Source organism: Schistocerca serialis, chromosome 6, assembly GCF_023864345.2.
Source record: "Schistocerca serialis cubense isolate TAMUIC-IGC-003099 chromosome 6, iqSchSeri2.2, whole genome shotgun sequence".
Classification (NCBI taxonomy): domain Eukaryota; kingdom Metazoa; phylum Arthropoda; class Insecta; order Orthoptera; family Acrididae; genus Schistocerca; species Schistocerca serialis.
The window spans coordinates 216286702-216304428 of record NC_064643.1 but is presented as its reverse complement, the minus strand read 5'-3'; the positions used below and the strand labels follow the sequence as shown (position 1 = coordinate 216304428).

General features: G+C 38.9%; 1 protein-coding gene across 1 annotated transcript in view; it reads left to right on the top strand.

Annotated features, from left to right (window-relative positions):
* The window catches only part of LOC126484583 (mitoguardin), a 94283-nt gene extending 79048 nt beyond the window's left edge, over nt 1–15235 (top strand). Inside the window, exons 6-7 of the mRNA XM_050108146.1 lie at nt 4623–4793; nt 12842–15235. Of these exons, the coding sequence (XP_049964103.1) occupies nt 4623–4793; nt 12842–13015 (345 nt within the window). The 3' untranslated portion in view covers nt 13016–15235. The remainder of the gene's footprint in view (nt 1–4622; nt 4794–12841) is intronic.
* Nucleotides 15236–17727: the final 2492 nt, after the last annotated feature.

Genomic DNA, 17727 nt, shown 5'->3' with positions numbered 1-17727 from the left:
AGAAATATAGTAGTACTTCTGTAGCTTCCTTAGTTAAGGAACATTAGAGAATTTACTTCAGCATTCATACATTTGCTTTGCTAAACTCTTATTTTGATTCCTGTGTCATCTGGTTACGGACTTTGGTACCACTTACAAACTTAACAAATTCGAAAAATTTCTTTTGGCTATATGAAAGTTCTTTGAATAAGAGACTGCTACAGTACTCATTGAAGACTTCATGAATTGCCCTCTTGACTGACATACATATGTCATCCAGCATTTGTTTAGCCGTGGCGCTATGCTTGGTTTTACACTTTTGTGCAATAGTCTCTGTTTCTTTAGAAGTGTGTTCACACTGATTCTATATCACTGATTCAGATTCTTTATTCACCATTGACCACCTGAGGTGGAATAGGCAATTTACATGGACATCATATAACATTTTCCTTGAATAGCACCTTAAAGCTAAATGAGCATTGCAAATAGTGCCCATAGATAACAAACACCATAACATAAGATAAATACAGTCAGTGACATCACATAATGAAATCCTTAAAAATTAATGTCATTTGATTTTATGTTCATAAATGGTTATATTATAAAAAGGATTGATTAGTAACCAGTTTAGTAGCTTGCTCCTGAAGCTACTTATGTGAGCTGACCGACAAGAAAATGGAAGTTTATTAAATATTTTTAGACTATTGATTAGATGGGAATTCCCTGTTCTCGTCAGCCTGTGCCTAGGTACGTCTAATTTTGTTTTGCCTCTGGCATTATGGTGGTGTATTTTTTCCCTAATTTCAAAATCTGCTATATTGTTTTTTGCATACAATGCTGAGGCATATATATATAAAGATTAATAACTATTAATATTTTCTAACTGTTCCACTTAGGTACATATCTAGCCAGTGTATGGTCATAATTGTTTTTACACTTGGGCTGTAGTTCTTCTGCGTGCTCCTGCTCAGAAGTAAATATTTTGAGTTCCTCTTTGAGATATGGCATGTTTGCCCCCCCTTTTACCAAACTTATTAACCTTTCTACTTGATTTAGCTGCCCTCTGTACTTCAGTAATTGTTGTAGCTGCACCTGCCTCATGATCACTGATACCAGTTTCAATACGGAATTCCTCAAAGAGGTCAGGTCTATTTGTTGGCATTAGGTCTAATTAGAATATTTGTCATGATTGGACTTCTCAACTATCTGTTGTAAGTAATTTCCAGAGAAGGTATTTAGTGATGTTTTGCAGAATGTCTTTTTGCATCCATCAGTACTGAAACTGTAATTAATCCAATTTATTGTTAGATCATTAAATTCTCCTCCACTTAAGACAGTAGCATTGGAAACACTTGTACTAGCAAAATGAGGATTTGTGTAAAGTTTCGGAGCACATCTGGGCTGAGTCTGGTGCTTAGTAGGATCCTTTATACTGAGTCTTAGCCAAACAATCTTGCATGCAGCTTCAGTTCGTAACTTACTGGATTTGAGATTCTAGTCCAATATGAAAAATGCATCACCTCCATTTCTGGTTAGCCTGTCCTTCTGATACAGGGATTTTTGAGGAAAATTTAAGTGTGTACCAGTTAACATTTATAACTAGCTTTGTGCCCAGCATAATGTAAGCTCTACTGCTTTTTAGGACAGCATAAAACTTTAAACCTTCATTGTAATTGCTTAGTGAGTTGATCACTAGGATTTTAAACTTTCCATTTGTAGGGCTCATTTCTTTGAGTCTTAGACTAATACTTTGCGATCTATCATTATCTGGATTGGATGGAGAGTTGCCCAATTTAAACACTGAGACCAAAGTCCAGAAAGTTGCAGTCTACCTTGTCACAGAACCAAGTCTTCTACACAGTTTAGAGCCAGAGGGCTCCAACCAGTTCTGGGAACAATTCCACGAATAAGGTGGCTCCTCTTAATTTTCCATGTCAATTGTTGGAATCATAGATATGTCCTCAGACCCCAAACTATATGCACTTATTGTTCCAATGTGCTCCACAGTGTGTTGTTGGTTGCACCTTGTTCCATCACTAGCTGCTGGAATAGCCATTCCATTTTCTTAAGAGGTATCATTATTTCCATTTTAGTGGAAGATATCATGTGAAACATCTCTTCATGTGTTGCTTGGTGCTGCAGGCTTACCACATTGCCTAGATGCTATAAACTGTGAACAGAAGGCCCAACCACCATACATACTCAGCCTACTGGCCTGTTCTCCAAAATGTCCTAGGCTGTCAGTGTCTTAAGACACTTGAGGGCCACAGAATTGTGACACCAGAAGTGTTTAAATCCGATACTTTTGAGGCATGCTTTAGAGGAAATTCAGTGAAGTTATTTCTCAAGATGTGCATTCTAACATTAAATTCCTCCTGGTAAGTATACTGATAGAAACATACTTTAGTATATTTCTAACTCTTCTTAATGCCAGATGGTGACTTATGCAGGTTGATACATACCTGATGCTAAGATATGACTGGCAGGAGTGGTGGTAGTCATCTATGCTGGGGAGAGTAGAGTGCCAGGAAGAAAGGGGGAGGAAAGGTGGTATGGTGATACGTAGTGGGGTGTAGAAAAGTGGTTCAGGAGTATGGAAAAATGGGAGTAAATGCTGAAAATAATGAAAATTCACCTAGTAAAGGGGACTTTGAATCTAAAAGTGAGAGGAGTAATGGAATGCAAAACATGGGTGTTAAAGAAACAAGACTGGAAACAAGACAAAAATGCAGATATCCATTCGTTCCCCATCAGTTAATACACTTTTACAAACTGTGGAAATTATTCATGTCACAACTAATAATGTCAAATGAATGGAAAAGATACAACATTGAAAACTATAAATTTTCTTCATTTTTAATAGTATTATCACATAGATACTTTATATAGCATTCTATGGCTACCTACCCAGAAACAGATAATAGGAGAAAATGTGAATTCTACACTTCATTCCCAACTTAAATCTAAAATACACTCCTGGAAATGGAAAAAAGAACACATTGACACCGGTGTGTCAGACCCACCATACTTGCTCCGGACACTGCGAGAGGGCTGTACAAGCAATGATCACACGCACGGCACAGCGGACACACCAGGAACCGCGGTGTTGGCTGTCGAATGGCGCTAGCTGTGCAGCATTTGTGCACCGCCGCCGTCAGTGTCAGCCAGTTTGCCGTGGCATACGGAGCTCCATCGCAGTCTTTAACACTGGTAGCATGCCGCGACAGCGTGGACGTGAACCGTATGTGCAGTTGACGGACTTTGAGCGAGGGCGTATAGTGGGCATGCGGGAGGCCGGGTGGACGTACCGCCGTATTGCTCAACACGTGGGGCGTGAGGTCGGGTGGACGTACCGCCGTATTGCTCAACACGTGGGGCGTGAGGTCTCCACAGTACATAGATATTGTCGCCAGTGGTCGGCGGAAGGTGCACGTGCCCGTCGACCTGGGACCGGACCGCAGCGACGCACGGATGCACGCCAAGACCGTAGGATCCTACGCAGTGCTGTAGGGGACCACACCGCCACTTCCCAGCAAATTAGGGACACTGTTGCTCCTGGGGTATCGGCGAGGACCATTCGCAACCGTCTCCATGAAGCTGGGCTACGGTCCCTCAATCCGTTAGGCCGTCTTCCGCTCACGACCCAACATCGTGCAGCCCGCCTCCAGTGGTGTCGCGACAGGCGTGAATGGAGGGACGAATGGAGATGTGTCGTCTTCAGTGATGAGAGTCGCTTCTGCCTTGGTGCCAATGATGGTCGTATGCGTGTTTGGCGCCGTGCAGGTGAGCGCCACAATCAGGACTGCATACGACCGAGGCACACAGGGCCAACACCCGGCATCATGGTGTGGGGAGCGATCTCCTACACTGGCCGTACACCACTGGTGATCATCGAGGGGACACTGAATAGTGCACGGTACATCCAAACCGTCATCGAACCCATCGTTCTACCATTCCTAGACCGGCAAGGGAACTTGCTGTTCCAACAGGACAATGCACGTCCGCATGTATCCCGTGCCACCCAACGTGCTCTAGAAGGTGAAGGTGTAAGTCAACTACCCTGGCCAGCAAGATCTCCGGATCTGTCCCCCATTGAGCATGTTTGGGACTGGATGAAGCGTCGTCTCACGCGGTCTGCACGTCCAGCACGAACGCTGGTCCAACTGAGGCGCCAGGTGGAAATGGCATGGCAAGCCGTTCCACAGGACTACATCCAGCATCTCTACGATCGTCTCCATGGGAGAATAGCAGCCTGCATTGCTGCGAAAGGTGGATATACACTGTACTAGTACCGACATTGTGCATGCTCTGTTGCCTGTGTCTATGTGCCTGTGGTTCTGTCAGTGCGATCATGTGATGTATCTGACCCCAGGAATGTGTCAATAAAGTTTCCCCTTCCTGGGACAATGAATTCACGGTGTTCTTATTTCAATTTCCAGGAGTGTAATTCCTGATAATGTCTTATGTGATCATTATTCCTAATTTAAATATTATTTTAAAGATTTGCTAATTTTAATGTAAACAGAAATATTTCCTGCTTTCCTGAAGAATTGCTGCAAAGAATAGGCTACATGTGTTATGCATTTTTTCATTTATTCTTGTAAATATTTCTTCACTAATAAATGGAATTTGCAAAATTACAGGCTCTTGCTACTGCAGTGTGGTCAATATTGAAAGCAAAACGCCGGATACTGAAGTTCCCCTATGGGTTCATGGCTCATTTCTATGCAATTTCAGAACAGGTTTCACCACTCATGGCCTGGGGATACCTTGGTCCTGATGAAAATCTAAGAGAAATGTGCCATGCTTTCAAGGTTTGTAATGATACTAGTTTCTTAATGATGTGGTTTCTGTTCTATATTGTTACATTTAGCACAGCACAGCACATACTTAATTTCAATATTTTATATAAGTTTCCATGCAGTGATCTGTGATAAATTAAAGGACCTGTTTAACTTTAAGCAGAGGAAATTATTTTAAGGTTAAATAGAAAGGTGGAAATGCTGGTTACTGATTTAAGATAAAATTAGTGTACACAGTACAGAGTTGTTATGAAACTTGCAAGACATCACCATCCACTATTTTAAAGGTTTCCTGCATTATTCAAAGCACAGTTAAGTTCACTTTAGTCTCCTTTGAGTACTCTGAAAAGTCTGCATCTGGGAATGACTGGAATGCTTTGCAAATTGTCTCTAGTATCACTTCTTGGTGGTGTAATGCTCTTGAGAACACAGGGTCTTTTACATGCTCACAAAAGAAAAAGATCACAGTGGCCACATAATTGGGCTTCTGCTATCAATTCATAAACCAAAAATAATTTTGTTAAGGAAAAACAAGGAAAAATATGCCATACCTGCAACCACATCAGACACCATGTTGCTTGTAAATTATTCTGGAAAGTATGTGTATTTGGGAGGAGTTTAGAGTACAGATCACCATTTAATTGTTTATACAAAAATCATTTGATAATTTGATAAAGAATGATGTCAACAGTATTTGTGCTAAAGATTTTCTGGTTGTCTTTTTGATGTAACAAGTGAAAGTTCTTTTGTGATCTGTATTGAGTACTGTGAATATTTACAATGTATAAGATTCAAACTAGTCCTCATGTACTCATAGAATGAAGAATTGAAAAGTTCAGATTTTGATTCGGATATGAATTGCAGAAGTCCATTGTAGTTTGTAAATTATTTGCTCAATTCATGATAGATATAAAGGAATATTCATGTGAAGCATCATACAAAATTCTAATGATTTTACTTGCACTCGCCCCAAAATCCCCTTCTATATTTTGTTTGGAAGACAAGGATTGAGATTCATTACTGCAGAAATCTCTGCACTTCTATAATCTGTAAAAGGTCTACTGACTTTTAGCTATGATTGTGAGGTGTTTGCATCTAATTGGTGAGAAATATGCTGTGACCAATATGGGCAACCTCAGTACCTCTCTGCATAAATCCAGTCTCTAATTGTGGCAAAATTCTGAAAGTACTGTGACATTCCAGGCTTACCTGATTGCTGACAGTCTCTGTACCTCAACCATTAAAGCTGCTCAGCAAGTGGGCCAGAAGTATGATGAAGATATTAAAAACATGGCTCACTAATGTCCTAGGATTGAACAACTATGCCCTCATTATGCACCAAATAGTGTAATCAGTATGCAATTCAATAAATACAGATGTGTGGAAACTAAGGGTACTAAATATATTTTCTGAAACTTGAGATGTAATAGAAAATACAAATTATCAGCTGCAAAAGCCTGCTTAAAAAGTTCCAAGAACCAGTAGTGAGAAATTTGGGAATATACCACTGTCCCATGTACACTGATCAGCCAGAACATTATGACCACCTACCTCTTAGCTGGTGTACCCACCTTTGGCATGGATAACACTGGCGATATGTCATGGCGTGGAAGCAATGAGGCCTTGGTAGGTCACTGGAGGGAGTTGGCACCACATCTGTGGCCATCATGGTGCATTGCACAAGCTCCACTGGATCAATGAAGCCGCTGCCAACTTGTTTCTGTCCTGCAGTATAGGTGTCAAGGAACTGTTCCCTGGAAAATGATGGATTCGCACGCTTCCATTGGCATGATGAAGAAGGTATTGGGATTAATCAGACCATGCAACCCTCCACCACTGTGCCAACAGCCAGTGCCAATGGTCACATGCCTTTTCAGTTGTAGTTGTCACTGTCGTGGTGTTAACATTGGCACATGAATGTGTTGTCAGCTGCATAGGCCCATTGTTAAGAGTGTTTGGTGGACTGTGTGTTCAGACACACTTGTACTCTGCCCAGCATTAGTCTGATGATGTTAATTCCACCACAGTTCACTGCCTATCCTGTTTTACCAGTCTACCAAGCCTACAACATCTTACATGTGTAATGATGGGTGGCCACCCAACCTCAAGACATCTGGATGTGGTCTCACCTTGGTTTTGCCATGTGATGAAGATGCCACAGCGCTCCTCAAACACCAGACAAGTCATGCAGTTTTTTAAATGCTTGTGCAAAGCCTCCAGGCCACCACAATCTGTCCTTGGTCAAACTCAGATCGCACCCATTCCCCATTCTACTCAGGACAACATGATCACTGAAACTTCAGGCACAGTGCATGCATCTGACTAGCAGTCATTCATCACAGGTGATGCTGCTAGCGCCTGTATGGGGTTATGTTGATAATGGGTTAGTGGTCATAATATTCTGACTGATTGGTGTATCACTCCCACAGTGACTGCAAGACAAGACTAATTAGTGTGCACAGACAGTTTACGTAATCATTCTTCCCATAGTCTGTACACAAATATGGTACTCTTCTTTGTTCTGAAGAAATTATCGTTTTTGCTTTTTATTTTTTAATAAATGAGAAGCTGCTCATAGTAAAATTTTGTCCTGAATATTTGCATGAGCAGCATATATCTCAGAAAAAGACATCGAAAAAAAGTAATAGATGATGAATTTTGTGTCTTATAGTACCTTTCAGCAAATGTGGATTCAGAAAATTCTAAAACTTAAAACTAGTTTGATGACATTAAATCATTTTCTGAAGTTGTGAAAGTATGCTGAATATTTTCTTTCCTGTTCATTATTTAAATGTTTTAAATGGTATATGTTGCTTTGGTAGTAACAAAGAGCAACACCCTCCTGTAATTTTAGGCAAGTTACATGATAAAATAATGTTAATTTTTGATTGCTGATTTGCCTTTTAGTTGTAGATTCATTGTGCATGTAAATTATTAGCTGCTCAAAAATTTATAGTGACAAAAATGAAGTTGTCTTCTCAGAATGCTAAGTCTGATGCACAATTTTGCTCATACACGTATTACATTGCTTGTGCTTCCATTTGGAGAGAATGATCAATTTACTTGTGAATGTCAAAGGAAAGAGAGATTTTTGTCAACTAAGCTATGACACAGTGCTATAGTAAAGTATGCTCATGTATCCCACTTCTCTATCGTTCAAAAATACTTTGATCTGATGATTTACAGTACACTTTCACTAGAAAATTTGTACCTTTTCCCTGCAACTCATTTCATGCCTGCCTGTGTGTTCGTTCATTTGTGTTTGTTTGTCCAAGGACTCCAGTTGATCATTTTCGGCTGAGAGTATAGGGAGCATTATACAATTTTATATAAGACAAAGACAGATGAACATATGTTCTAACTGCATTTACCATGTTACATTACATAAATGTGTTGATACAAGGCCTTTTCAAAAACTTTTGGAACATCTGTAATTTTGTGCCAATAGTGTGTTGGAGTGAAATGCAGTTGGCATCCCTGCACTTGCCTGTGTGTCATGTGTAACTGCCGGATTTTTCATTGTTGTATGTCTGTTGTCAGTGCTGCATTGAGTAGAGTGTTAAGTCACATAGTTTGTGAATTCGAGAAGGCAGAGCAACACGTCTTCATTAAATTTTGCATGAAACGCAAGAAAACCTTTAGACACACAAAAAATGATGCTGGATCCCAATGGTGACAAGTGATTAAGCCATACTTGGTGCTACGGGCAGCTCAAATTGTTTAAAAATGGCAGGATGGAACTTAAAGATGACCCTTGTTTGGGACACTCTACGACGTCTACTGATTATGCTCATGTCAGGAATATCAACGAAATTGTGCATGCTAATCAAAGACTGTCAGAGAGATTGCAGGAAAATGTAACATTTCAGTTGGATCATGTTATGAAATCCTGACACAGCATCTTGGAATGCATCATGCTGTGGCCAAGTTCATCCTACAGCTCATGAGTCAAGACCAGAAAGACTTGTGCCTCTCAATCTGTGAAGAATGAGATTTTCACTCTGCTGCTGCTGCTGCTGCAGCAGTGTGTGTGTGTGTGTGTGTGTGTGTGTGTGTGTGTGTGTGTGTGTGTGTGTGTGTGTGTCTCTTCAACTCTGGACCTTGTCCTTTCGCGGACAAGTGCTCTACCAATGAGCTACCCAAGCACGACTCATGACCTGTCCTCACAGCTTCAGTTCTGCCAGTACTTCATCTCCTACCTTTCAGACTTCACAGAAGATCTTCTGCAAACCTAGCAGAACTGGCACACACTCCACTGCAGAGTGAAAATCACATTCTGGAAACATCACCCAGGTTGTGGCTAAGCCATGTCTCTGCAGTATCCTTTCTTCCAGGAGTGCTATTTCTGCTAGGTTCACAGAAGAGCTTCTTTGAAGTTTGGAAGGTAGGAGACGAGGTACTAGTAGAACTGAAGCTGTGAGGATAGGTTGTGTGTTGTGCTAGGGTAGCTCTGTTGGTAGAGTACTTGCCTGTGAAAGGCAAAGGTCCAGCACACAGTTTTAATCTGCCACAAAGTTTCAATCTGTGAAGAGCTTATGGACCATGCAAATGAAAACAAGATGTACCTTAAGACAATTGTAACTGGTGATGGGATGTTGATCTATGGTTATGATGTTGAGACCAAGGTTCAGTATTCAGTGGTTTGGGACAGGTCCTTAAAGACCAAAAAAGGTCGTCAGGTCGGGTCAAATGTTAGCCATGCTGATAGTTCTTTATAACCTCAAAGGATTATTTCTTCAAGAATTCATGCCATAGGAACAAATTGTTAATTGATGGTACTATCAGAATGTGCTGCGACGCTTACAAAAAAAATGTGAGAAGGAAACGGCTTGAGATTTGATGAAACAATTCATGGTTTTGCATCATGATAATGCACCTGCACGTTCATTCCTCTTGGTGCGTCACTATTTTACAGAAAACTAAATCACTATGCTGCCTGATACTCCAGTCTCTGGACCGGGCCTCAGTGGACTCTCCTTTGTTTCCAAAGTTGGAAACCCCCATTGAAAGGACAAGGATTTGTAATTATAGATGAGGTGAACAATAATTCACAAATGGCACTTTGCATGCTTCAGCAAGAGGTGTACCAAGATTGCTCCTGGAAGTGGAAACAGCGTTGAGAGTAGTGTATTATGGAGGAGAGTATTTCAAAGGAGACCTTGCACAATAAGTAAAAGATTCAGGGTGTTTAAAAAATGACCGGTATATTTGAAACGGCAATAAAAACTAAATGAGCACCGATAGAAATACACCATTTGTTGCAATATGCTTGGGACAACAGTACATTTCCAGGCGGACAAACTTTCGAAATTACAGTAGTTACAATTTTCAACAACAGATGGCGCTGCAAGTGATGTGAAAGATATAGAAGACAACGCAGTCTGTGGGTGCGCCATTCTGTACGTCGTCTTTCTGCTGTAAGCGTGTGCTGTTCACAACGTGCAAGTGTGCTGTAGACAACGTGGTTTATTCCTTAGAACTGAGGATTTTTCTGGTGTTGGAATTCCACCGCCTAGAACACAGTGTTGTTGCAACAAGACGAAGTTTTCAACGGAGGTTTAATGTAACCAAAGGAACGAAAAGCGATACAATAAAGGATCTGTTTGAAAAATTTCAACGGACTGGGAATGTGACGGATGAACGTGCTGGAAAGGTAGGGCGACCGCGTACGGCAACCACAGAGGGCAACGCGCAGCTAGTGCAGCAGGTGATCCAACAACGGCCTCGGGTTTCCGTTCGCCGTGTTGCAGCTGCGGTCCAAATGACGCCAACGTCCACGTATCATCTCATGCGCCAGAGTTTACACATCTATCCATACAAAATTCAAACGCGGCAATCCCTCAGTGCCGCTATCATTGCTGCACGAGAGACATTCGCTAACGATATAGTGCACAGGATTGATGATGGCGATATGCATGTGGGCAGCATTTGGTTTACTGACGAAGCTTATTTTTACCTGGACGGCTTCGTCAATAAACAGAACTGGCGCATATGGGGAACCGAAAAGCCCCGTGTTGCAGTCCCATCGTCCCTGCATCCTCAAAAAGTACTGGTCTGGGCCGCCATTTCTTCCAAAGGAATCATTGGCCCATTTTTCAGATCCGAAACCATTACTGCATCACGCTATCTGGACATTCTTCGTGAATTTGTGGCGGTACAAACTGCCTTAGACGACACTGCGAACACCTCGTGGTTTATGCAAGATGGTGCCCGGCCACATCGCACGGCCGACGTCTTTAATTTCCTGAATGAATGTTTCGATGATCGTGTGATTGTTTTGGGCTATCCGAAACATACAGGAGGCGGCGTGGATTGGCCTCCCTATTCGCCAGACATGAACCCCTGTGACTTCTTTCTGTGGGGACACTTGAAAGACCAGGTGTACCGCCAGAATCCAGAAACAATTGAACAGCTGAAGCAGTACATCTCATCTGCATGTGAAGCCATTCCGCCAGACACGTTGTCAAAGGTTTCGGGTAATTTCATTCAGAGACTACGCCATATTATTGCTACGCATGGTGGATATGTGGAAAATATCGTACTATAGAGTTTCCCAGACCGCAGCGCCATCTGTTGTTGAAAATTGTAACTACTGTAATTTCGAAAGTTTGTCTGCCTGAAAGTGTACTGTTGTCCCAAGCATATTGCAACAAACGGTGTATTTCTATCGCTGCTCATTTAGTTTTTATTGCCGTTTCAAATATACCAGTCATTTTTGAAACACCCTGTAAGTGTAGAAAAAATCTGTGGACAAAGTTCCAGAATTTTTTGAACAGCTCTTGTACAGTGTGTGTAAAATAAATGTGCAGTAAAGGAAATAGGATTCAATTTTATACACGCAAGAGGTTGTTACGTATTTTCCATTACAATGTAACGTATAATATTTATCGTGATATTTAATACCACCCATATTGTATATACATATCTGTGTGAAATACACATTTAAACAATTTAAAAGAAATCGATTCCTTTTGTTTAAGTGATTTTGGCAGCTTGTTAAATCTGCTACCTGATTCATCTGGAGCACTTGTAAGTTTGAGATTTTGTTGTCTTGCACGATAAAGAATGCATTTGTGAAAAGTCAGTGTCCTTCTCGAAATCCCTCTGAAGCTAAAAAAGTTATGCAGAAATGCCTTATGTAAGATCTTACATATGTGGATAAATGCATACTGAGCTGCTATGACAGTAAATTTTTCTATAGATTGTAAACAGCTTTGTGTTTTATAATTGAGAACTATACATACAGTGAAAACTGTGAAGCCAGGTATGTGTACTTTTGTCAAGCATAATTAAAAGAAAATGCATACATTTGCTTTATATACATATATATCAGATATAGTGTTTGCTTCGGTAGACAAATGCATTAATTTGCATGAAATTCTCTCTCTTCCTCTGACTCCCACCCCACCTCTCCTCCATCTGGAAATATTATCAAAGACATGCCACTAATTCAGGTTTATCCCTGTTTGCTATAGTGAGAGTAATTTTATAGGTTACTCAGACATCTGATTCTCTTAGTACAGATCCCACAGTGAACAGTCTGTATCAACATGTTTTAAAACATTGTAGAGCAACAAGTTTCATAAATCTTGGTGTCACTGTATGTCCTCCCAAAGATAGGCTGCTAACTGTCTTGGTTAATCTTTTCCTTGTTCTTAACTCACTTTGAGAGCATGGGTACTGGTTGTGAGAGCTTGGGTCCATGTCTAATCTTATGGTGCTGCCTCTGTCAACACAAGGGCAACAGTGAACATCAGTTTCATCATCATTTAACAAGAGGGCAGTGAGTTAATTGCTGCTCAGGGCTGCGCTAGTGAGCACTCTCATTGATGGAACACTTTTGGAATAGCTTATTCTAAGAAAATATAAATGTTACAAAATATTGTAAATTGAACTTTATGGTGATCTGTCTGCACAGTGTCCGTTGTTCCACTTTGAAAGCTGGATGCAGCTGTTACCCTTCTGTTTGTGCTTGTTATTAAACATTTTACTAGCTGGAATTACTGATTGCTCAATTTTTACATATACTGTATACTCAGCATTACTTCTTCTGTTCCCAGGACCATGTTGTTGGATTCCTTGTGGACATCTTTAGTTTCCAGAAATCTCGATTTACAACTGTGGAGGAGCTTGCTGAAGATGTATTAAAATATGCAAAAGGAAGAGCAGAAAGTCTAAGTTTAAAGATGTCTTTACAAGAACAAATAGGTGTAGATAAACTGAATATGTCATAGATCCTAATGGATGTCATGTGTCATTTAGATGAAGTTTAACAGTATTTGACAACTTAGAGTATTACATTTATTATTAACAGAAATTGTTATAGTGAAACTATTAGTCACCAATACTCGCCTGTATGTTCTACACAGTGTGGTGCTGCATTGATAAGTGAAAATGTAGGATGTGCAAACAAATTGTTTCCATGTTAGGATTGTGATGTTGGCTGTATGATGATTTATGAACAATCATTCCAGTTTAAAGTACATAATTCATATTTTCTCATCATTATGTGAAAGTGACATCAAGAATCTGTGAATTAAGTGGAATCTCAGTTTTTTGTTTTTTCTTAAAACTTTTACAGAAAATTGTATGGAATAACTATTTAGTGACATGTTCAAATGTATTGTTTTTCTCAAATTATTTTTATTTTTTAGGGTTTTGCAGACATTTATAGAACTGGTTTTCAGCTGATCAGGTCTCTTCTCCCTTCTTCTTCTTCTTCTTCTTCTTCCTGTTATCTCTCTCTATCTCTCTCTGTCTCTCTCTCTCTCTCTCTCTCTCTCTCTCTCTCTCTCTCTGCCTCTCTGCAGCCTACCTTTTCTGTAATATTATTTTCTATCTGGAATTAAGTATTACAATTTCTGGTGTAGCATGCCTAGTACTGTAAGTGACTTTAGGAAAGAAACTGTAACATGTCACACATTTTATTTGTAATTCTTTTGGTAGGATGGATGTCTGTGGAGTGGAGGTGTTCACGAGCAATAATTCATTAGCACTTACGCATCAGTATCTTAGTGTGTGTGATTCATATTGTTGTGCTGTGCTGTCATATTATTAATAAACTGCTTTTAGCATTTTGTAAACAAAATTGATGTCGAAGAGGTTGTCTTAAGATATAAGAAATTATATGAAAATTGGTATTAATGAAATGACAAAGCACTAATCTGACATAAAAGACAAAGCAGCCAGTCTTACGTGTAAGTTTTATTGCAGTGAAAAAAGACTGGTTAACTCTTTATTAACATCAGCAATGCTTGTGTTGCATTTTGGTCAACGTTCATTATGCCTTAGAGTAGGTATTTTTTGGGCTTTTGTGAGATATATGGTACTTTCATTTAATAGAAAAAAGGTAGCATAAATTTCCTTACAAAAACACTGTTTGTAAAGAGGTGAAACAAGAGACTGCAGTGCATACAAAGAAATGCTTCTTTGTGTTTATCTGTTTCTCATGTAAGGCTGTGGCAAAAAACTTCCAGCAACAAACATTTCTCTTAAACAGCACATTTCCTTCAAAACATTTACATTGATGACATTTGACTAAACATGTAAATGTAATTAAAATTTTGGTGTATAAGGAAATAGTTCAAAACAAATCAGTTGTATGACAAAATTGCTTATTTTTGAAACTTTTGTAAGGGCAGTGCAAACTGCTTTCTGTGAAGTGTTCCATTTTTGACTATAGCAATAATTAAGAGAGTAAGTTAAAGCTGGGTATTTAATATTTATCTAAAGCCTTCTGAATCGCACATCCATTCCCAAGTAGTGGAACTAAGAGGAAACAGTTCTGCAGGGGAAATTGCATTGCAAGGGAATGAACATTAAAATGAAATGGAATGCATTTGGAATGGGTGTAGTGCAAAACAGTTGCCTGTTCACCATGAGACAGACTTTCTCTTTTTGTTAAACTTCTCTCCCTCTCTGTATTCATATCTGCAAAAAATAATCTAGTATTGAAACTGAAAAAAATTGAATAAAATAATACATCTGAAGTTTTAAAAGTGAAAAGTGACATTTGTCACTCTTTCAGTATAGTATTGACATGCTGCATCATCTGCTGTGAATTATGTTTTTGACATAGCAGTGTGCTAAATAGAAGTTTCCATTCCATGTAATGAAGAGAAGCAGCATATTTTGTGAGGCAACAAAAACAAAATGGTTCAGATTAAGAGTTGTGATAGCTGAGCTTCAAATGTATCATTTGTCATTACTCCAATCTCTAGTAAGAGTCAATTCTCTCTATATTATTTGAGATCTGAGTTTTAATCTAAGATTTCCTGAAGAGTACTGAAAATAATCGCAAGATTACATTCCATTACTTAAGCTTTGGTCAGCAAATATACTTTTCAGGGGTAATGTGTGTGTCTGTCCTTGTATCATTTACTGGTACCTAATTACAGCTACAAACTATTGTATTATGCTTGTAATGTATTAAATATTTCTTGGTTTTTGAAGAAGTCTTATTCAATTTTAAAATGCCATTGACCAATTTCCCAGTAAGTTGTCTGTAAATATAGTAATTGCATCCTACTGAGCAAATTCAAAAACTAAAACCAAAGATACTAATATTTAATATCTCAAACTATTGGTAAACTTTACCATTTTCTTATCTTTCTGGTATACAGTTTAAAATTCTGTGGTCATGACTTCACAGAGTGGAAAAATAACTGAAAAAGAATGGGGAAGAAAATAAAAATTTAATTTGCCAAATGAACACACTTACAATTTGTCTAAAGTGGTGTAGGGAAACAAATGTCAGCATGGTGAAAATACAGCCATACTGAAAGTTATCAACATAATCTGTCGTAACTTACATTTCATATTCAATTATGGTCAGATAGTCAGTCCCTTGCGGACATAGACTTACAGATCACATTTGTGCTGGTGCACCATCCACCAGTCATCAGTAGGTGAGAAGAGGTGTATTTAATTTTCATATATAATTTTTCTTAAGGCATTGAAGTTTGTAGCTGATAACCCATACAACAGTAATATTGTTACATTGGCTTGTTAAGGGTGCTTAGCAGAGACCATACTGGCAGTCCCTCACTTAAAGCTGTTCCATGCTACACCATTCATTCACATGTAAGTCCCATTATTACTGGAACAAGTAAACTTCCACATTAACTGTCAAAGCATTCACTGCAGTCTGTTTTTCTAAAGAGTACTAACAAGAAATTATGGCTAGTGCTAATCTAAATAAAATGATAATTAAAGAATTGGTTCTAGATTAATTTTTATAAAAAAAACCTTTTTGTTGAAAAAAGTTCATTGCTTCCCATCTAACAATCCTACATTCCTATTTTTGTCTGTTGCAGTCTTCAGTCCTAAGATTCATTGGATGCCCTGAATGTTATTCCATTTTGTGCAAGCCTCTTCCTCTGTGCGTAACTACTGCAGCCTGCATACTTTTGGATCTGCCTATTGTATTCTTGTTTTGTATTCCAATATAATTTTTGCCTTACCTCCCCATCCTCCTTCCTCTCTCCACTTTCCTCCATTACCAAATATGGTTCCAAATTTCTTGATGTATTAGGATGTCATATAACAGTCCACCATAAATTCCTTTATGGCAGTTAAATTGAGGACTTCTTGCATATGTGTGTCTGCATTTTATATCATCTCTACTTTTGCCATTGTTAGTTATTTTGCTGCCCAAATAGCAACGCACCCCTACCACTTTTAGTATCTCATTTCCTGATCTAATTACATCAACCTCATCTGATCTAAGCTGACTACATTTCATCACTTCCGTTGTTTGTCTTATAACCATCAATCACCATGTATCTTGAAACCTCTTTTCAAGATACCATTCTTTCAATTAAACTGCTCTTAAAAGTCCTTTGCCATTTTTGACAGCATAAAATGTCATCAGAAAACCTCAGATTTTTTGTTTCTTTTTCACTATATTTATCCTTAGTTTTCTCCAAAACTTGCTCAATGTACTGATACATATTTTCATAACTTTATTTTACTGAAATTCTCAATTATGTTGTTGAAACCTATTTAATTGGAAACTTTTCTTTCAGTTGATAAGATGGAGAGATTGGCTAGTAATTCTTGATTCATCGAAGAGTGAAGTTTCAGTTTAGAAAAACTTCTCTCATCTGATGCAACGGAGATGAAAATGTTCACAAAGCATTGGATTATAAGTGACATACAGAGGAATCACTCACGGAAGTCCTATTGAAGGATTTCTTGGGCTGCCCATCTAGCAGCAATGTCCTCACTCATGTAGGCTGCACATAGATGCTCATGATGTCTCTCTATTTCTTGAAACACCTGCTTCTAATCAGACTCATCATAAATTTCTAGTGGATTCTGTAGTGCTAAGTCAGAGCATCACCAGATGCTTCATGCATAAATTTTGTTTCAATAATTTGGAAAATTTTGGGGGGAGGGGAGGAGATGTTGCTACTACACATTGCTTAGTGTCTAGCCTACATAGTACAGGGTAAAGTTTGGTTAACTGGACCACTTCTTACATTTTCATTTTTGTATCTATATTTTGCAGAATAAGTAAACATTTAGCACACCATTATTTTTGTTGATATTTACCGAATGTTTCCAAAAAAAATATGAAGAGCCCAACCAAAATATTTTAAAAAGCAGAGGTCAAAATGTAATATAGTTGCAAGTGGTCCACTTAACCCCCTGGAGGAGGGTAACTGATCTATTCAGTGTGGTTAACTGGACTACTGACATTTATTGGTATTCACTGAATACACACATTAAATAGTCAGTGCTTCATATTAAGTAATACAGGATGAAGAAATGAATACAATTAATTAGATACTCAAAACAGTCAACAAGACTATAATCAGCTAATACAGTGTGAAGTTACGGAAATCACAATTGAAAGAACACGCATTTGCATATCGAGCAGATTTTAATTGAAATGGATTAGGTAATTTCAATACATCATCAGTCTCTGGTACAAAACATCTTT